The 21,998-nt window shown below is 37.6% G+C and overlaps 1 protein-coding gene across 1 annotated transcript in view; it reads right to left on the reverse strand.

The window, feature by feature from the left end:
* Positions 1–1,128: 1,128 nt before the first annotated feature.
* Positions 1,129–21,998, reverse strand: part of GMCL1 (germ cell-less 1, spermatogenesis associated) — a 39,855-nt gene continuing 18,985 nt past the window's right edge. The window contains exons 9-14 of the mRNA XM_059405925.1: positions 20,977–21,114; positions 18,244–18,313; positions 15,183–15,258; positions 10,551–10,696; positions 7,863–7,950; positions 1,129–2,393 (exon numbers count right to left, since the gene is read on the reverse strand). Coding sequence (XP_059261908.1) covers positions 2,265–2,393; positions 7,863–7,950; positions 10,551–10,696; positions 15,183–15,258; positions 18,244–18,313; positions 20,977–21,114 — 647 coding nt within the window. The 3' untranslated portion in view covers positions 1,129–2,264. The remainder of the gene's footprint in view (positions 2,394–7,862; positions 7,951–10,550; positions 10,697–15,182; positions 15,259–18,243; positions 18,314–20,976; positions 21,115–21,998) is intronic.

Below are 21,998 nucleotides of genomic sequence, written 5' to 3' on the forward strand. Positions count from 1 at the left end.
AAAGGTATTTTCATATTCCTCTTTGATAATTTAGCATGAGGCTCTAGAATGTTTTCTCTTAAGGACCGCTATTTTACTTTGAGTAAACTGATGCTAAAAACCAATTTACTGATAATAATTATTAATGGATAAATACAGTTTTCTAGCCTTAGTAACTGAAAAAAAAAGATCTGGCAATGGCTATGAGACAAAAGGCAGTCAAACAAAAGCTTTCATATAATGGTTTATATGATACTTCAGCTGATACTATTAATACTTTATGGAAAATATGCCTATTGAAAAGAATGAAAAGTTGCTGCTAAGGAAATAAAAACAAAAGCAAATTTCTACTATCAGTAGCTGACAAATTATCAATTTCTCTGATGAGAACACAACCTACTTGTGACTGAAGAAATAGCTCTTATTTGTGGATAAAATTCAAATAACCACATAATTCAAATTAAGGTTCTTTATATTTTTTAGCAAGGAACCTCTGATGCTAGAATAAGACAGAGAAAAAGCATCTCATGAAAGATACGTTACAGCCAAATATAAAAACAAGAAAAGCAGCCTCTTGATATAGCTGAATTATTGTATTTAAAACATTTAAACTAAGGGGCACCTGGGTGTTCAGTTGTTAAGCGTCTGTCTTCGGCTCAGGTCATGATCCCAGGGTTCTGGAATCAAGCCCCGCATTGGGCTCCCTGCTCAGCAAGAAGCCTGCTTCCCCCTCTCCCACTCCCCTTGCTTGTGTTCCCTCTCTCGCTGTGTCTCTGTCAAATAAATAAAATCTTTTAAAAAAATAAAATAATAAAATAAAACATTTAAGCTACAGTTTGGGGGTGGGAGAGGGAGAGGCATTTAAAAGTTTCCTTTAAGTCAAAGAGGATTAATTTTGAAAGGAGAAAGGCAATTTATGAACCTATGGGCAAATTACTGAGGATGAAAAACTATCAAATTCTAGAAGTTAGATCTAATTGGGAAAAAAATCTAACTAGAAAGAGAAAAACTCTGTTTTCAACAGAAGTTTGTTTGTTTGTTTTTGGTCCATTTTATATAAGAGCTTATTTATTCTTTTTCCAAATGGGTATTTATTATTTGTACAGACACATAGAAATGATTCCCAATTTTAAAAACATACTACAAATATACATTAACCACAAAAAGCATTTACTCTCACTGGAAAGAAGAGGAGCATGGCTATTTGCAAAATAGCAGTGAACACAAGAAGGAAACATAAATCATGACAAGTGTACATCCCATTTGTGACAAAAATAAGTTCTATTTTTACATTAATGCTTTACTGTAAGCTTCTATATGAGATCCTCTGACCTTATTTACATATACTCTGAAATTTCTATTAGCATGTATAACTCAAAGGCACTCAATTCAGAAGTTAAAAGGTCCTGAGCTTAAGTGGGAAATAGGATTCCCAACCAAAATTTGAACATAAATAATTCTGAAGATTAGAGAATATGAATATGTTTAAAGTGTAGTATTTGATACATAAATAATCCATGACCTAAGAATAAAGTACAGAATGTAAAAAAAAAAAAGACCATGTAAGGCAAAGAAATATCCTCAGGTTCCAACTGATTTTCTCCCCTATTCAAGTTCATTTGAAAGTCTAAAGCTGATTTTGTTAAAAATCCTGTAAAACCTAAATTAAAAGCAAAATAAAATAGCATGAAAATGCTTACGTTAAATAAAAAATTCCCCAGCTTTGTCTCCAAAACCACAAAAAAGTATTTAATGATTAAAAATAAGTACAGCTTGGAGGGATATCAGAATATGAGGAGGAATCATAAAGAGCATTTGAAAAAATTAAAGGACAGCTTTGAATGCACCAACTGAAAGAGGATTTATAATTTGCCATTCAATTGTTCCTTTAGCGTTCTTTTAGCCAAATAAAAATAAATTTACAGATAGGTAACTGACATTCACTAACATTAGGCAGGATCAAGGTTTAAACTAAAAATTAACCCTATATTAGGCTGCAATGTGAATTTACCTACAGCAATTTTCTACTGATGCTTAAAAATTAAAAGCATGAGTCAACATCTTTGTTACAAATGGTTCAACAGATATTTTCTTGGCTTTAAAATGTTTTTTTCATGTATGCATAGAAATGTGATGAGCATAAGAATAGTCTTCTGTATTATCTGTACAGTTCATAAGGCCTTTGTCATTGTTAGTCACCTTAGATGTGAATATCAGTAGGGCCATTAAATTAAAGCTGGCCAAAAAAGTTTTCAAAGTGCTACTGTTTCCAACTGATGAGATCCTCAGTTTTCTGCATTTTCTGGATGACGATTATTTTCAGTTCTTTTTTCTGGCGATATATACAAGAAGTTACAGCAGATGTATAAAGGGAAGATCAGAAGTCTGCTGTCCAAGTTCATCACTACTTGTTCCTATAAAACAAATGTATAGCTTTAATGACAAGACAAACAGAAAACAGAACACCAAACTGTTGAACTTAGTAAACTGCAGGAGATCCCATGGTGGTTAAGAGTTTGCATCTCAAGTCTCAAAGTCATTGTTCTAATCTTGAAACTCCCATCAAGTAGCTGTGACACTGGGCAAGTCAATGACTTGTCAACTGCAGCTTCCTTACTATAAAATAAATAAAACTACCCATCTCACATGATTATAGTGAGAATTAAATGAGACAATGCACATAGAGGACTCAGCAAAGCTGGCCAAGTATGAAATACTCAGTAATGGAAATTATTTTCACTACTGAAAAATTTCTATCAAGTACCTACATATTTTATGAACAGATATAGTCAAGAAATAAATGGCAATTTGGCTTCATTTCCTGATGGCCTTTAGGTAGAGCAAATAAATGGAAAGAAGGTGGGAAGCCATTATTAGCACCAACAAGCATGGTTCTCATGTTCCCACTCTTGTCTGAGATTTTCCACTGTCTCTAATGCAAACATATGATTTGTTTCTTGGAATGTAAAATACATTATCCTGTAAAACTTTCAGGCTCAGTTACATCAGTGCACAAGAGAATGCCCTGAAATCTCACGGAGACAGGATTTGATCCTATACCTGAGAGCCACAAATATAACCAACTCTCATTCTACAGATCTCCATTTGGAACCCTGTATGAACAGCATTTGGTGAAAAGAGTGAGCCTTTAGAGTAAAAGGAGCAGCACTGGAACTTCTACTTTTTGAATCCTTAGATACATTTTCTGCAGCAATTTACATTAGTTTTGCCTTATTTTATGTATTTTGAAGAACACACTATTAAATATTAAACACTGTTTTTTATTTTTTACTACAGAAGACGCTCCTGCAATGGAGAGAGATTAACACACTGGAACATGTGAATGACTGATGTAGGCTTAATTGGATATGACTTCTGTATTGGGGGAAAAGCAAGAAAAATTGGATAAAGAAGGTAAGGAACACACACACATGTGCGTGTGGTATCTCCATATACAAAATAAACTGGATAAAGAGTGTAAGGAACACGTGCGCGCACGCATACACACACACGCGCGGTATCTCCATATACCCCCAAACAGGGAAAGTGGTGTTTTAAAAAAAATGTTAGTGAATGAAAAGGGTGAGATGATGGGTCAAGTGAGGCAATCACCTGGGCTGATGGTATTAACAGGGTTAGCAGAGAGAAATGATGTCAAACATAGTTGGTCTTTAGAACCTTGAGTCAGCCTGGCCTAGACAAAGTCTGTAGCTACAACCCAGGTGAAGACCCACTTACAAAATTTGTTGAGGACATTTGTTTTGTCAATTTGTGTATTTGTGTATTTGATGATAAAAACCAAGATTCAGTGTTACAAAAAAACAAAAACTCCTAGGAAGATTCTAGTATTTCAATATAGTTAGGGCTGGGGGTAGGGGTAGGTCTAAGTGCCAACTTTTGGATAAGAGGGGAGCCATGTGGACATTACTTGAGAGCTGGAAGGACAAACTGATTTCTGAGTATTGGGTTGTACTAATTCCCAATTCCTATCCCCAAACTAGACAGATTTAATCTTGGCTTTACTAAACCTTTAATTCCACGTGAGAGCTCAGTTTATGTTCGCACTGAAGCACCTTAAGTTCCATTTTCTTTCCTCCACGACAGAGTGGAAGCTGAGAAGCCCACAGACAACAGCATCAGACAGAGTGGCAGCATCTTCCTAGGTTTCCATTTCTACTTCCAGACTAATTACTTCTCCATCTTCACAAATCCCTGCTTCTCTGAGGCTCACCACCTATTCTGTACTAGAGCTCCATTGCTGCTCCACATGCTTCATCTAGGTCTGAATTCTAGGATCTATGCACGTAACTCTCCACTCTAAGTCTTCACTTAGCTATAAAGCAGCTCCAATTCAAATCATCAGCTACTGGCTACTACCTCTTCTTTACGGGTCATCTCTACTTTCACTCTTGCAATTTGACTCTAACTCCCCATCCTAACTCTTGAATGTCTCACCAGGTTACTTTTTTTGCCCATCCCTCAAGTACCAGTGTCCCCTATGTTTCTGACCTGTTAGACGCCCTTACGTATTCCCTAGAAGGTATCTCATCCAGTCATTATTTCTTCCCCAGGCAATGCCTGTAAACCCCAGAAGCATTTATCCCCCACCAAACACACTTTTACCTCAATGCCCTCAAATTAAATATGGCTTAAACCGAATTCATCATCTTTTCACCCATACTTGGAAATGTTCATTTTCCTTCCTATAATTCAAATCAAAGGAAAAACTACTATAAATCAAGACAGTAGGAACATTTAAAAAAATATATTTTATTTTATTTATTTATTTGTCAGAGAGAGAGCACAAGCAGGGGGAGCAGCAGAGGGAGAAGAAGACACCCAGCTGAGCAAAGAGCCCGATGTGGGACTCAATCCCAGCACCTTGGGATCACGACCCAAGCTGAAGGCAAACCCTTAACCAACCAAGCACCCAGGCGTCCCTAGGAACTATCTTTAACTACTCTCTTACCTTCACACAATTAGGCACCAAATTCTATCAACTGCACTGCTTTATTTCTAGAACCCATCAACATGTCTTCAGCCCCACTGCTACCTTCCTTAAATTAAGGTTTTCATCCTTTATCTGGATTATAGCAATAGCTTCAAATCACCTTTCACCTATTACCATGTCTCTAATCCTTCACACACATTGCTAAAATCCTTCATCTAATGCAAATCTAGTTTACATAGTTCTGTAAGACAGCCAGCCATAAAATATACAAAAATCAGGGGTGCCTGGGTGGCACAGAGCCTACCACCCAGCAGGGACTCCAATGTTTCTGAATGAATAACTCAAGAAACACTTGAAATACAACTATTATCTTGGCCTGGTGTTTCCAAGTCTCTAGCTGCTTTGAGCCATGACAGAACTTTTTATGAAGTTCCAGGTAGAAGTAAAGACAGCCATTGCTCATGCAGTTCCAGAGGGTGCCAGGGGAACCACAGAGTTCTACTGAAGGCAGATTTGAATTTTTCTTATTATATATATCTACCTTCTCAAATATTATCTACCATGTGAGAGAGTCTGCTCTGTTGCTAGAACTGCAACAAGTGGAGGATCCTCTGTCAGAATGTGATTAAAGGAGTTCTCATACAGGCTATGTGAGGTTAGAACTATCACTTCAAGGTTCCTTGCAGTGCTAAATTCTGATATTCTGTCAGAGGCTCTTTGGTCTAAAGAAAACAGCTAATTTCTAATAATTTATGTGAACTATGGGCTCTGAATGCCTTACTAAAACAGTATGTCCCTTGGAATAATGATTAGTTTTAATAGAAGTAAACTTCCTTAATATTTTTTAAAGATTATTTATTTAGGGGCACCTGGGTGGCTCAGTGCATTAAGCCTCTGCCTTCGGCTCAGGTCATGGTCTCAGGGTCCTGAGATCAAGCCCTGCATCAGGCTCTCTGCACAGCGGGGAGCCTGCTTCATCCTCTCTCTCTGCATGCCTCTCTGCCTACTTGTGATCTCTGTCAAATAAATAAATAAAATCTTAAAAAAAAAAAAAGATTATTTATTTACTTGGGGGGGCGGGGAAACTTGCGAGAGCACTCGCTCATGTGAGCAAGACACAGCATGTGTTCCCCCGAGGAGCATCGGGGAGAAGCAGAGGGAGAAGGAGACAGCCCACTGAGCAGGGAGGGGCTGCGGGGCTTGATCCCAGGACTGAGCTGAAGGTGTTTAACCGACTAAGCCACCCAGGTGCCCTTACACTTCATTAATATTTTAACAGCTCTCACATTTCTTTTCAAAAATGGTTTCTTTTCTCATTATGACATTTTGGAAGTTCAGCATGCATGTGATATATGAAGAAACAAATTAAATAAACAGCTTTAGAGAGTGTTTTGGGAACATTACAGATGCTTGCTACTTTAGAAATCTTTTGTGCTAGAGGACAATGTTCTCTTTAATATTCAGGAACTATTGCAGACATACTGGATTATCTTCAAAGTGTTTGCTATTAATCTATAAATAAATGCACTTATGAACACAATGGATAAAACAATTAAGATTCCTAACTTTTTAAAGAAGTTATTCAGGATAAACAATTATTTACCAATTATCAGTTTTTCCCTGCCCCTCAAATCATATTTTGTTTTTTCTTTTTTTGTCTTAGCTCTACTTCTAATAAAATGGGGGCAAATTATGCATATGTGAACATGGTATTTCCATTTCTACCTTCAAAAAACTTTTCAATCAATCTGGGGGCACCTGGGTGGCTCAGTGGGTTAAGCCTCTGCCTCCGGCTCAGGTCATGGTCTCAGGATCCTGGGATAGAATCCCGCATCGGGCTCTCTGCTCAGCAGGGAGCCTGCTCCCCCACCCATCTCTGCCTGCCTCTCTGCCTACGTGTGATCTCTCTCTCTCTCTCTGTCAAATAAATAAATAAATAATCTTAAAAAATAAACAACAAAAAAATACTTTTCAATCTTTAAATCAAATGTTAATTCTACTTAAGAATTTTTAAAAGAGGATTCGAAAGACAAATCTTATAACCATACAATAGAAAAGTAATCAATAGAGCTTGAAGTCCGGAATTGTGATGCCACCAACTTTGGCTTTCTTTTTCAATATCCCTTTGGCTATTCGAGGTCTTTTCTGGTTCCATATAAATTTTAGAATTATTTGTTCCATTTCTTTGAAAAAGATGGATGGTACTTTGATAGGAATTGCATTAAATGAGAAAGGGGAACCCTCCTACAATGTTGGTGGGAATGCAAGCTGGTGCAACCACTCTGGAAAACAGCATGGAGGTTCCTCAAAATGTTGAAAATAGAACTGCCCTATGACCCAGCAATTGCACTACTGGGTATTTACCCTAAAGATACAAACGTAGTGATCCAAAGGGGCACGTGCACCCGAATGTTTATAGCAGCAATGTCTACAATAGCCAAACTATGGAAAGAACCTAGATGTCCATCAACAGATGAATGGATCAAGAAGATGTGGTATATATACACAATGGAATACTATGCAGCCATCAAAAGAAATGAAATCTTGCCATTTGCGACAACATGGATGGAACTAGAGCGTATCATGCTTAGCGAAATAAGTCAAGCAGAGAAAGACAACTATCATATGATTTCCCTGATATGAGGAAGTGGTGATGCAACATGGGGGCTTAAGTGGGTAGAAGAAGAATCAATGAAACAAGATGGGATTGGGAGAAAGACAAACCATAAGTGACTCTTAATCTCACAAAACAAACTGAGGGTTGCTGGGGGGAGGGGGGTTGGGAGAAGGGGGTGGGATTATGGACATTGGGGAGGGTATGTGCTTTGGTGAGTGCTGTGAAGTGTGTAAACCTGGTGATTCACAGACATGTACCCCTGGGGATAAAAATATATGTTTATAAAAAATTAAAAAAAAAAGTAATCAAACATACCTGATCTTTTTCAAGTGTAAGTATTTGATAGCCAGTTGTTCTACTACATATTAATTTTCCACTACTATCAAAAGAGGCCAAACGTAATCTAGGATTAAAAAAAATACAAATTAAAAAACAGACATATGGTGCTCAAACCCACAACCTAAAGATCAAGAATCTCATACTCCTAAACATATGATTTTTGAACCACAGATTAATTTAAACAAGACCTCCCTCACTTTAATATTTACTTTTCTCTTCCATATACTTTAATTTGATAAAAGATTTTATAAGTCTCTTCCAATTCTAAACTGATCCCCTTAGAGATTTGTAAGGTGTGCTATTATACATATCTGGGATTAATTTATCTGTGTCTTTTTTATTGTGGTAGAATATACATAAAATTTACCCTTTTAACCATCTCTAAGTGTATAATTCTCGGCATTAAATACATTCACACTGTTCTAAAATCTCACTGCCATCCACCTCCAGAACTTTTTTTATCTTCCCATCTGAAAGTCTGTACCCAGCAAACACAAACTCCCCATTACCCCTTCCTTGGTCTGGGACAACCACCATTCTACTTTCTCTATGAACTTGTCTACCCGAGGTACTGCATGAGTGGAATCACGTAGCATCTATTCTTTTGTGACTGGCTTATTTCACTTAACATAATGTCATCAAGGCTCATGTTGGTGCATGTGTAAGAATTTCCTTCGATTTCAAAGCTGAATAAAATTCCACTGTAGGTACAGACAATATCTACATGGACATCCTTGATGGACAATTGGGTTGCTTTCAATTTCTGGCCATTAAATAAGGCTGCTGCAAAAATGAATGTACTAATAATATCTTTGTCAGTCCCTCCGTACAATTCTTTTATCTATCTATCTGTCTATCTATTTATTTAAAGATTTTATTATCTATTTGAGTGAGCAAGAGAGCACACAGGGAGAGGCACAAAGGCAGATGGAGAAGCAGACTCTCCACTGAGCGAGGTTCTGACATGGGGCTTGATTCTGGGACTCCAGGATCATGACCTGAGCTCAAGGTAGACACTTAACTAAGTCACCCAGGTGCCCCCCTTCTTACAATTCTTTTGGGTACTACCCAGAAGAGGAATTGCTGGATCATATGGTAATTCTATGTTTAATTTTTTGAGGAAATGCCATTTCATTTTCCACAAAAGATACACCATTTTACATTCTCACTAGCAACGAACAAAGGTCCAATTTCTCCACATCCTCATCAACACTTTTTGTTTTTTTAAAAGATTTTATTTTTATTTATTTGTCAGAGAGAGAGAGACAGAGAGTGCACACAGGCAGGCAGAATGGCAGGCAGAGGCAGAGAGAGAAACAGGCACGCCGCCGGGCAAGGAGCCCAATGTGGGACTCGATCCCAGGACACCAGGATCATGACCTGAGCTTAAGGCAGTAGCTTAACTGACTGAGCCACCCAGGCATCCCTGTTTTGTTTTTGATAATAACCATTCTAATGGGTTTGAAGTGGCACCTCATTGTGACTTTGATCTGCGTTTCTCTAATGATTAGTGATGTTGAGTATCTTTTCAAGAACGATCCTTTCATGTTTGAAAAGATGTGTATTGGCCATCTGCAGATCTTCTTTGGAGAAATGTTTAAATCCCCTGCCTATGTTTGAATGAGGCTGTTTGCTTTTTTGTTGTGGAGTTTCAGGAGTTCTCCAGGTATACAGGATATTAGCTCCTTATCAGATACATGGTTAGCAAATAATTTCTCCCATTCTCTCCACTGCCTTTTTACTCTTGTTGATAGTGTCCTTTGATACACAAGAGTTTTACATTTTGATGAAATCCAATTCATTTTTTTCCTTTTGTTGCCTATGCTTTGGTGTCATACTGAAGAAATCATTGCCAAATCCAACGTCAAGTTTTCCCCCAGGGTGGCTCAGTCATTAAGCATCTGCCTTCGGTTCACATCATAATCCCTGGGTTGTGGGATGGAGCTCCACAACGGGCTCCCTGCTCGCAGGAAGCCTGCTTCTCCCTCTCCCACTTTCCCTGCTTATGTTCCCTCTCTCACTGTCTCTGTCTCTCTGTGTCAAAGAAATAAATAAATAAAATCTTTAAAAAAAAAAAAAAAAAAAAAAAGCTTCCCCCTATGTTTCTTCCAAGAGTTGTTTTATAGTCTCAGTTCTTATGTTTAGGTCTTTGATCAATTTTGAGTTAATTTTTGCATATGGTGTAAGGTAAGTATAAATAAATATATGACTTTAAAAAATTTCCTCATAAAGCTATTTTCCAACTTGTCAGCATCCTCTCCAGTAAGATAGCCAGCTCAACCACCAGGCGAAATTGGACAAATGAAATCCCACAGAAAGTGAAGAACAATCCCAGACATGTTTTCCTAGAAAAATATTTTGCTGTCTTTCCATTCTGGACCTTTAATTTGCAAGAACAGCACCAAGGCAACAGCGTCAAGCCTATTATCCATCTTATATCATTTATATTCAGCCTATTCTTTCTGACACACTAGATCCAGACTTTTTGATTTTGATTATTACTAACATTTCACAGGAAAAGAACCTTACTGTTTTCCTGCACTTTCACATATACTGTATCTTACCAAAACTCTACTGCTGCTGGCATAAGTTATCAGGTTTTATTTTACTTCTTGTATTTTTTTCTGGAGTGAGGAGGCGTGGGGCAGGGAAATTTCATCCTACCTAAATGCTATGCTCCTTCGAGGCTGTAAACTGACAGATCCACTACACGGCTGATTCAGCGTATTGCGTTTGAAAATGATATATCGATTGGTGTAAGTTACAAGCAGGTCAAAGCCGAAGTTAAAACCTGTCCACCGCCAGCAGTACTAAGAAATACAAAAGAGAAAGATTTACTTCAGTTTATCATACTAGCAAGTCAAAGATAAAAAGTTCAAAATGTCTTCTCTTTCTTTAACTCACTTCAAATATTTCTCTCTCATGCTTACCTTTCCCTTAGGGCTTGCTTACCACACAGAATATATTTGTGAATATATATAAAGGTTTACCACATGGGTACAGTACATTTCAGAGCCAGAAAAGCAGCCTTTATGATCGACATTCTTTAAGGTATTTTCCTATTATCACCTCTTTGTGATGTTTTGTTATGTCTTCACACCCAATTCTATCGTAAGTAATAAGGCTTTTCACTGCAACTCTATGGAGGTATAACTTAGGGGGCTAGGAGTCTATAAGGAGGTAAGAAAGTCCCACTAAAACCCACCTTGCTTTAAAAATACTCTAAATTCCTTAAATAACTAACTGACACATACACATGGGTACTTTATTTTTTAAAGTTTATTTAGCAATCCCTATATCCAATGTGGGGCTCATGACTCTGAGATCAAGAGTTGCATGCTCTTCTGAGTCTGTGAGGCACCTAACAACTGAATTATTTTAAATACCAACATGGGGTCCACACGTTTGTTTCATCTATCACCCAATAGTTAATGCAATATTAAGCAAGCTGGTATAGTATAGTAAAGGAAAGTTAGAGCTTCAAGTGTTTGGTCGACATTCTGAATTACAACGTATGTGCCAAGTCCTGCTCTAGGCATAGAAGAACAGCAAGTTTTTGCCCTGGTAGAATGTGTATTTTAATATGTGTATATGTTTGTTTTGGGAAGGAATAGATGGAATGGAATGGAATGGAAGAGAACAAAACAGAATAAAATGTCAGAGAGATTGACAGGATAGGGAAAAAGGACCTAGCTAGGAAGCCTGCTGGTTCAGACAGGTGGTCAGGGAAAGCCTCTCCATGGAGATACTAGGTGAGCCGGGCACTGAGTCAACTAAGGGGCAGACCAGTAACTATCTGGGAAAAGGGTGACTTAGGCAAAGAGAACAATAAGAAGGGCTATGTGACTAGGGCAGTCACGTGGGTGGACAGAAGTTCAGAGTCGGTCAGGGGTCAGAAAATGTTAAGGCCTAGAACTCCAAAGTAAGGAAGAGCATGCATTTCTTCTAAGTGCAGTAAGAGGCTGATGGAAAGTTTTAGGGAGGGAAGTAACATGATCTAACTTGCATTTTAAAAAGATGACTTGGCTGCTATATGGAAAACACGTAGGAGAGCAAAAGTGAAAACAGGGAGAGCATTATGAGGCTATTATCATAGCCCAGGCAAGAGATAATGCTGGCTTGGACTTGGATGGTAGTGGCAGACAAGCTAAGAATAGATTTCACAAGTAGAGCCCGGAAGAATTTTTTATGAACACCAGTTGTGGTATTCAAGAAAGAAATATCCGAAGTTTGGAGCTTATTCAATGATGAACAGAGGGGCCATTTATGGGTTAGAGAATTACTTGGAAAGGAGAAAGTTTGGGGATGAAAATCAGAGTTCAGCTTGGGACTATTTTATTCAGGATGCCACTAGGATTCTAAGAAAGATGTTGAGTGAGTAGCTACATATGTGAATCTCGAGTTAGAAGTCATCAGTGTGAAGTCATGGGAACTAGATGATATCACTTTGGAGTGAGCTTCCACAAGGAAGAAGTCCAAGCACTGAGCTTCTAGTCATACCAACATTTGCTGAGAAAGAGAAGGATCTAGACAAAGACTTACAAGCCACTGAATTGGGAAGGAAACCAGCAGGATATGCTGTCCTGGAAGTCAAATGAAGAAAATCTCTAATAAAGAGTGAGTGCAGGGGCGCCTGGGTGGCTCAGTGGGTTAAGCCGCTGCCTTCGGCTCGGGTCATGATCTCAGGGTCCTGGGATTGAGCCCCGCATCGGGCTCTCTGCTCGGCAGGGAGCCTGCTTCCCTCTCTCTCTCTCTCTCTGCGTACTTGTGATCTCTGTCAAATAAATAAATAAAATCTTTTTTTTTTTTTTTTTTTTTTTAAAGATTTTTATTTATTTATCAGAGAGAGAGAGGGAGAGAGCGAGCATAGGCAGACAGAATGGCAGACAGAGGCAGAGGGAGAAGCTGAGCAAGGAGCCGGATGTGGGACTCGATCCCAGGACGCTGGGATCATGACCTGAGCCGAAGGCAGCTGCTTAACCAACTGAGCCACTCAGGCGTCCCTAAATAAATAAAATCTTAAAAAAAAAAAAAAAAAAGAGTGAGTACAGATGTATCACGTCACCAAGAAATTTTGGAAGACTAAAAGCTAACTACCTGACCTGGCAATGTGGAAATCACTGGTGACAACAGCATGGCAGTTTCACTGGAGTTTACTGTGATAAATGAATTAGAGTGAATTCAAGAGAGCATCAGAAAACAGGAAGTATAGACAAATATGGGTAACTTTTGCAATGAGTTTTTTTGCTTAAAAGAGATGCACAGAAATGGGAGTGGTAGCTAAAGAAGAACGTGGAGTCGGGGTGTGGTTCCAGATGGGTGGTGGTATGGTATGGTATATGCTCAATGAGAATGACCAAGTAGAAAAGAAAAACTGATGATGCAGGACAGGGAGGTGAAAACTGTAGGAACAAAGCTTCTGAATAGGTGAGAAGGGATGGAATTTTTTTATGAGGGGAGGGGATGGACTAGGACAGTAGCAGATGGTTCATCCATTCTAATAAGAGGAAGAGCATGACACACAGCTATAACTGCAGGTAGACTGGCAGAACTGCTGGGTAGAAGGATATGTAGATTCTCTTCGTATTGCTTTCATTTTCTGAGTGATGAAAGAAACAAGGTCATAGATAAGAATGAAGGTGGTGGCACTGTCCCTTTTAATGGTCTGAGAGGTACTCAAAGACTGGCCGATGAATTCACTAGGGAAATACAGGAGGATCCCCATGCAGCACCTGTTTGAAGTTTACAGTTACATTCAAGTAACACCTGGTGAGGGGTACACTGTTTTTCTTTAGTCATAGCCATCTGTTTGGAAGCAGACGTGGAGTGCGTATCAAGTCAGGATTTAATAAGAATTGGAGTTTAGCTAGCTGAGCTTGATGAGAGTAAAAAGAGAAGTTAAGAGTATTAGCCAGGGACCAATTTTAAGATGGAACATAAAATATAAGTCAAGTAAAGAAAGAAGTAGCAAGGTGGTGAGAGGATAATGGGAAAATGGTAAGAACAACAATGTATTGTGCACCCCACTGGAGTTAAAAAATTGCTGGGAGTCCAGGTTCTAGAAAGAGTACTAGAAGGAAAAAGAAGTAGAGTGTGAAAATGATGTGCTTGAAATGGTGATTCTGAAGGGGATGTATTACTTAGTAGAGCAAAAACTGAGGATCTGTGTCTAGGAAATGGGTACTGGAAGTAGGGTAGAGCAGAAGATCACTGTGGGGAGGAAGGTCAGGGAACAGAGATGCTGAAATCACCAAGATTGGTGACAAGAACAGTGATAAATACAGATAGTCCTGTGAATGATGGCTACAATAAGGGTCATGACTGGTGTAGCAGAAGCATGTGCTTCAAAGGAGCTGTGGCTCAATGAAGGGTGAGGGAGGAACAAGTTGTGGAAGCAGCAACAAGGAAGACACCTACATATTCCCCTTTCAGATGCTGCTAACATTTATCACAATTATGAATGCAAACATAATTAACTTCTAAAAACAAAGAAGTTACAATAAGGGAAAACTTAGGAGAAAAATAATGGTTGTTTAAATTAGGCTGAATTATTATTATTTTTTAAAGGGAGGGGGGCAGAAGGAGAAGAGAGATAGAACCTTAACAGTTTCCATGCCTAGTGCATGAGTCTGATGCGGGGCCTGATCTCACAATCCTGAGATCATGACCTAAGCTGAAATCAAGTCGGATATTTAACTGACTGAGCCACTCAGGCACCCCAGGCTGAATTATTTTTTAAGATGAAAACTACAATTAGAGTGGGATTTTAAAAAATGTAGTTCATGTCCCATTAAAATCAATTTAATGAGTCACAATAAGCTTTTTAAAAAAATTAAATACAAAATGGGACCTTTGGACACAGCAACAGTTAAGCACTATTTCACAGTACTTTTGTTTCACTTATATACATTTATATATGGTGATAATGAAAAACAGAAGTCTAAATGTGGGTAGCAAAGGGTTTGAATGTCTTTGATTTAAGGTAACTGTAAAATAGAAAGAATCATTTTTAACTATGTAATAGCTCCCATATAATTTCTTACTTATCTTAATTTCTGGATTGCTAAGGGATCTTCTTCTTCTTTCTCGTAGTGGGTCACAAAAAGTTCAACAGCCTCATGCAACACAACTGAGCACCTAACTTCCTGTCCAGGAGATCAAGCTATAGAAACTACCAAAAAAGCTCTTCTAAGGTATGGCAGGTGTCATGATTGTTACTGAAAGACTGAAAGTGTATTTTGCACTAATAGTATTACAATTTGCATGAGAATGTTAAGAGTCATAACCCATACTTACTTCCCCATCTTTGGCAAGCTTTCTACCACACCTCATGCTATTTCCCTCTAGTTCTTCTTTATTGATTTCTTGAGGCCTAGAAATACACATAAAATGTGAAATCTCATAGAAAATAGGCAACTAATAGTTTAAAAATAATTGTTAAGTTTAAAAGAACAGAAAAACTTGCTAATAGATTTAAAAATACCTTTTTGTGTTATAGATATAATACAAATACATGGATTAAATCTAGCCTATTGCCTTTGCTTAAAAAAAAATTAACGTTTCACTTATTGCCCTGACTTCTAGAATACTTTTTATTAGGGCTTGGCCAAACCAGAGAAGAGGGGAAAAATGTCTATGAGAAACTGTGATCAAGGAAATAAAACACTCAAAATTCTAACTACTAAGTAACGTAAGTTAAAATCTATTATTTAAGATGTGACAGTTTCAATCTATTATTTAAGATGTGACAGTTTCATCTACCATTGGACATTACTGTTTCATATCCAAGCCATCTTTTACGTAGTATAACCATGCAAACTCAAGATTTAATAGAAACAGCTGAAGAACTGGTTCCCTACTTTAAAAATCTAGAAACCAATCTAGAAAAGCACTTTTGTTTCAAGTTATGAGAACAAAAAATGCATTATTATTATTATAGCTTGGAATTCCAAATGATAAAAGCAATACAATATATTCATCATATACAACATTTATTAAGTGCCTAGATACTGGGGACATCATCATCAACAAACTAAAATACTGAAATACAATATATAAAAAATACATAAATGTATATAAAACTAATAAAACATGTCCTTGATACCCAAGAGTTTAGTCTAGTAGAGAACTAGACATATAAGTAATAATTAAAATAATGTGGAGAGTGTTGTGATGTTAGGAGCACAAAGAAGGCAGATTTACTGCCTGGGATTAGAGGGGGCTCATCACAGAGGAGGGTTACTTGTGCCTGAAAAGGAGATTGTTGTTGTAGAGGTCAAGGGTGGGATTCTATGCAGGTGAAGGGCATTCCAGATAGAAGGTATAGTAGGTAAGAAGAATCTGGAGCATAAAAAAATAATAATGTATGAAGAATTTAGTACAGCTAGAGCCTAAGATGAGCACGTGATGGGATGAAGTGAAAGACATTTGGGATGGACTATGGATGGGCCCCTCATGCTATGCTAATAAGAGTTTCAACTTTTCCTGTAGATGGTAGAGAGTTTCCAGGCATTAGTTCTGTTACTTTCACATTTTTTATTACGAAAAATTTCAAACCTAAAAGTGGATAAAACAGTATAATAGGCTTAATGTTCTAACCATCTAGCTTCATTAATCTTGTTTCAGTTTTATTCTAAGCCCACTTCTCCCCATATCCCTCCTGACTGTTTGGAGGCTAATTCTCCAGAAATATCCTTTAATCTGTAAATAGTTCAGTATGAATTTCTTAAGAATGAGGAATTTTTAAAAATGCTTAGATCACACACAAAGAATAACAACTGTCCCTATCATCAGATCCTGAGACACAGTTAAGCCAGGAAGTGACACAATTCTATTTCTGCTTCAGAAAGATAACCTGTCGGCAGTGTGGAAGAGCATGGAAGAGGAGAACCTTGGATGTAGACTTCACTACATTATAACCTAACACCCCAGAAACACACTTTCTCGCTTTAGTAGCCCTGCAGCAATGAGGAAGGGCTCAGTATCTATGAAACAGAGCACTTTGTCGCAGTGCTATACACCTACATACACTTCTGAGGGGACGAAACCCACTCAGTCCAGCTCAGTTTCTTAGTCAGATTCTATGTTCAGTTCATAGATACAGATAAGGGAAAGGTTAAAAAATAAGAACACCTAACATCTAAAAACTGAATATATAAAAGAATGAGGATGATTTCGAAAATATTTCATATATTACAAAAGGCTTCATATCTGAATTTCATTACATAATTAACTTTCTTTTTGTTGTTTTTTGATTTATTATTTCTATTTCAACAATCTTACTATATTTATGTAGGATAAGAGTGCTGTGAATATATTTGGAAAAAGATCGAAAATAAATTATCAATAAAGCAGAAACCAAGAATCCTGGAAAATAACCTCATAATCATTACCATGAGTTTATATAACACTTTCATACAGTCACTGTTTGGATATAAACATAACAGGTCATATATTTTAGCAGGTCTTTTGGTGTATAAAAATGGGTTAAAAAGAGATTGGGGCAAAAATGTCACATACACTCTCGGATGGACTGTCTGCTCACACGGTCTATACCAAGGAGCCAGTATATAGATCAAATAATAAGTGTGGAAGCACGTCTGTGACCTGCAAAGCACATCAAAAGAACAGATAATCTGCTTTCCCTTCAGATGAAAAAAAGCACAGAAATATTTTTTCGGGGGGGGCATCTATAACTGGATTATGTCAACTCATTTCAGACTCAAAGATCTTCAAAACACTTATTAGCTAATTAATAAGAATTAGAATTTTATAATACTACCACAAATAAAAGTAGCTTTACCTACATAGAAATATGAAAATCAGGCTTGGTGGAAGCATTATTCCAAGTTGTATTTCCATATGTTGAAAGAAAATCATTATACAACACTAGGTGAAACAGTTTATGAATTACTCAATTTTTACAAATACAGCAAATGACTATTCAAATGTTCCATTAATTGACCAGAAAGATTATTAATAATACTGATCATGTTATAGAAATATAAGAATAAAAATTGATTAATGATCTTCTTTCTACTTTAACATCTCTTAATTTTTCAATATAATAAATGCATTTAAAAATTCACAGCAGAGGGGTGCCTGGGTGGCTCAATGGGTTAAAGCCTCTGCCTTCGGCTCAGGTCATGATCCCAGAGTTCTGGGATTGAGCCCCACATCAGGCTCTCTGCTCCACAGGGAGCCTGCTTCCTCTTCTCTCTCTCTGCCCTCTCTGCCTACTTGTGATCTTTGTCTGTCAAATAAATAAAATCTTAAAAAAAAAAAAATTCACAGCAGAAAATCCCTGTTTGGGGTTTGTTTGCTTTTTACCAACAGTGTTATGATCGAACATACTTACCCCACCTCACTGTCTTGTTCTGCCCGGAGCATAGCAAGCCACTGCTGTTTGTACACTGAAGACAGCCATTCTAAAATAGAAAAATAAGCATAAAAGAATAATAATAAATATTGAAGAACATAAAGCATTTAAAAATTTTAAGAACTTGATAAAATTGTTCCCTTTTTTTTAAAAAAAAGATTTTATTTACTTATTGGACAGACAGAGATCCTAAGTAGGCAGATAGGCAGGCAGAGAGGGGTTGGGGAGGCTTCGAAGCAGGCTCCTGGCTAAGCAGAGAGCCCGATGTGGGGCTCGATCCCAGGACCCTGAGATCATGACCTGAGCCCGAAGGCAGAGACTTAACCCACTGAGCCACCCAGGCGCCCCGACCATTTCTAAACTCAAGTTTAAAATAGCAATAGGGACGCCTGGGTGGCTCAGTTGGTTGGACGATTGCCTTCGGCTCAGGTCATGATCCCAGAATAAAATCTTAAAAAAAAAAAAAAATCATTAAGCCCATATTGTTATAGCATTTTATAAAATAAAAACTACCAGCTTTATTTATTGCTTTTTTTTTTTTTTTAAAGATTTTATTTATTTACTTGAGAGAGAGACAGTGAGAGAGAGCATGAACGAGGAGAAGGTCAGAGGGAGAAGCAGACTCTCCATGGAGCTGGGAGCCCGATGCGGGACTCGATCCCGGGACTCCAGGATCATGACCTGAGCCGAAGGCAGTCGTCCAACCAACTGAGCCACCCAGGCGTCCCTGGGCTTAATGATTTTAGTGTGGTAAAGGCTATTTTGCTCTCCTTTAGGATAAACCCTACTTAGATTACATGCATTTATTATTTTCTAAAAGATTTTATTTATTTATTTATTTGACCAGGGGTGGGGTGGGGTAGAGAGTGTACAAGCAGGGAGAGCAACAGAGGGAGAAGGAGAAGCAGGCTCCTCACTGAGCAGGGAGCCCAATGTGGGGCTCGATCCCAGGAACTTAGGATCATGACCTTGGTCGAAGGCAGATGCTTAACCTACTCAGCCATCCAAGGTGCCCCAGATTACATGCATACAAATTAGGACTTAAATTTTTAGTTAAAAGTAGATTCTTGCATTTCCTTTTCATAGATCATATTAATTTTTATAAGAAACATACCTAAAGTAATATTTTCAGTTTTTATGTAACTTTTATAGAAAACTGAATAAATTGTTTTATTAAATTATCTAATTAGTGGGAGATAAATTATCAGATATATCATGCACACTCAAAATATAATTTTGGGGGGTGCCTGCATGGCACAGTTGGTTTAAGCATCCAACTCTTGGTTCCAGCTCAGACTGTAATCTCAGGGTTGTGAGAGAGAGCTCTACCTTGGCACTCTGCGTGAAGTCGGCCTGAGATTCTCTCTTCCCCTCCCTTTGGCCCTCCTGCCTATTAGCTCACTCTCTAAAATAAATAATTCTTTAAAAAATAATTCTGGCATATTAGATTTAGGCAACATATTAAAAAGAGATTTTAATTCAGTCTAAATGGAATAAAAGTTATAATTTTTTTCCTTTAATAAAGCAAACCATTTTTTGCACAAGTCTATGTAAAACTGAAATTTTAAAGAAATTTATTAATAATATAGGTAGACTTGGCTTAGTACCATATTTATTTATTTTATTTTTTAAAAAGATTTTATTTATTTGACAGACATAGATCACAAGTACGCAGAGAGGCAGGCAGAGAGAGAGGAAGGGAAGCAGGCTCCCTGCTAAGCAGGGAGCCTGACGAGGGGCTCGAGCCCAGGACCCTGGGATCATGACCTGAGCTGAAGGCAGAGGCTTAACCCACTGAGCCACCCAGGTGCCCCAGTACCGTATTTATTTTTCTTCTTTTACTTATTCCCAACCAAATGTTGTATAAGTATACTTGAAATACTTCAACACTCTTTTTTTTTTTTTTTAAGATTTTATTTATTTATTTGACAGAAAGCGATCACAAATAGGCAGAGAGGCAGGCAGAGAGAGAGAGAGAAGGAAGCAGCCTCCCCGCTGAGCAGATAGCCTGACTCGGGACTCGATCGTAGGACCCTGAGATCATGATCCGAGCTGAAGGCAGAGGCTTTAACCCACTGAGCCACCCAGGCACCCCTCAACACTCATTTTTAAAAAAGTCTGGTCTAGAGGTAAAAATCCAGAAAAAATAATAGAAGGGAAAGTCAAGTTGGGTCCAAAACAATCCTAGTGAAGCATCTCAGAAAATAAATCAAACTTATTTTGCATATTAATAAACTGCATATGGCCCATTCAAAAAATAAAGTAAAAGTCTGGTCTAAAATAGTGTACTATTACACTTTAATCAGATTAAAGAACACCCATAATAATATATAAACTTGGTACATAGTATACTTTTGTTTTTATTTCAATGTATACATATTAATAAAGAGGACTAGAAGAATTCATCAAGATACTCATTCTAGATGATGGGATTAGTTTCTCTTTGCTCATATTTAAAACAAAACAAAACTGTATCACAAAAACTAGAGTCATTTAAATAGCCTCGGTAGTGCCTAAAGGGAAAATACTCAATATAGAATGTGAACACAGAAAATTACCTATGTAGTATGATTTCACTTTGGTACAAAAATGTGTAATCTTTTTGGGATTAAAGGTAATTTCTATTCTCTTTTTACACTTTTCTATGACATGTATTACTATTATAATCAGAAAGATAATACTTAAAGTCATAATTAAGTCATGTTCTCTTACCTGAAGGTACTAGAGAATCTTGTTCAATAATTCTTGCAGAGGCCAAATCACTGATAATATACTGTAACCTTAAATGTCTGAATACTGACACAAATGGTTTTCCTTGTTCGGTTTCAAGGAAGGTCATACCTTCAAAATCTATTAAAAAACAGTTTAAATTCAATAGGCATTGTTTTCAAATCTATTTTATTCCTAAATGTTTTTATGGGCAGGGAGAGATACACACACAGACACACACAGACACACACACACACGTGCAAGCACATGCTCATACACACAGATATACACACATGTATGTCGATTAGAACACAAATAAACTAGTTTTCAAAGATTATATAAACCTGTGGTATATGGATAAAAACTTAGAGATTTAGGAAGAAGCCCCAGGAAATTAATTTTGGTCCCAAGTGGCCTCTGGGCTAGGAATTCAGGTGTACACCTAGTTCTGGGGTTTGGAGCTTCCAGTGCCGCAGGTTTGGGAAAGGATGGTTTGAGAACAGTAGTTAGGATTACAGTATCTCTCTAGAAACCCTCTTCCCAGGGACTGAACACTCCAGTGAAACTCCAGGGCTCAAATGCCAAATATAATGGTCTTCATAAGATTACGCAGGACATGGATTTGTCTCTTGGGGTTCATCTAATTTTTGTTTTATGATAAACACTACTAGCTAATACATTAATTCTCTTAAAATACAAAATAAGATGCAAAGACACTATAGCCATTGATCTGCAACATATGTATTGAAAGAGCAACTAAAATATACCAACTAAAATCGAATGATATACTGTCTAATGGTATGCTGGAGATGGATTGCACTGGCTTATAGGAGCTGATGGGTGCATTTCATCTCTCAACTAGGCATTCAGTGCCAATAATGTCATAGTGGTAGCTTGGAACTGGCCACACTGTGAGAATTTGTATCATGGAAATTTTAAAACGCTGCAAATCAGGGATTATTTTTTTCAGAGACCAGTATATTAAGACATACATTCGTTATGCAATAACATTTTTTTTTTAAGGG

The sequence above is a fragment of the Mustela nigripes genome, chromosome 7, assembly GCF_022355385.1.
Source record: "Mustela nigripes isolate SB6536 chromosome 7, MUSNIG.SB6536, whole genome shotgun sequence".
NCBI lineage: Eukaryota > Metazoa > Chordata > Mammalia > Carnivora > Mustelidae > Mustela > Mustela nigripes.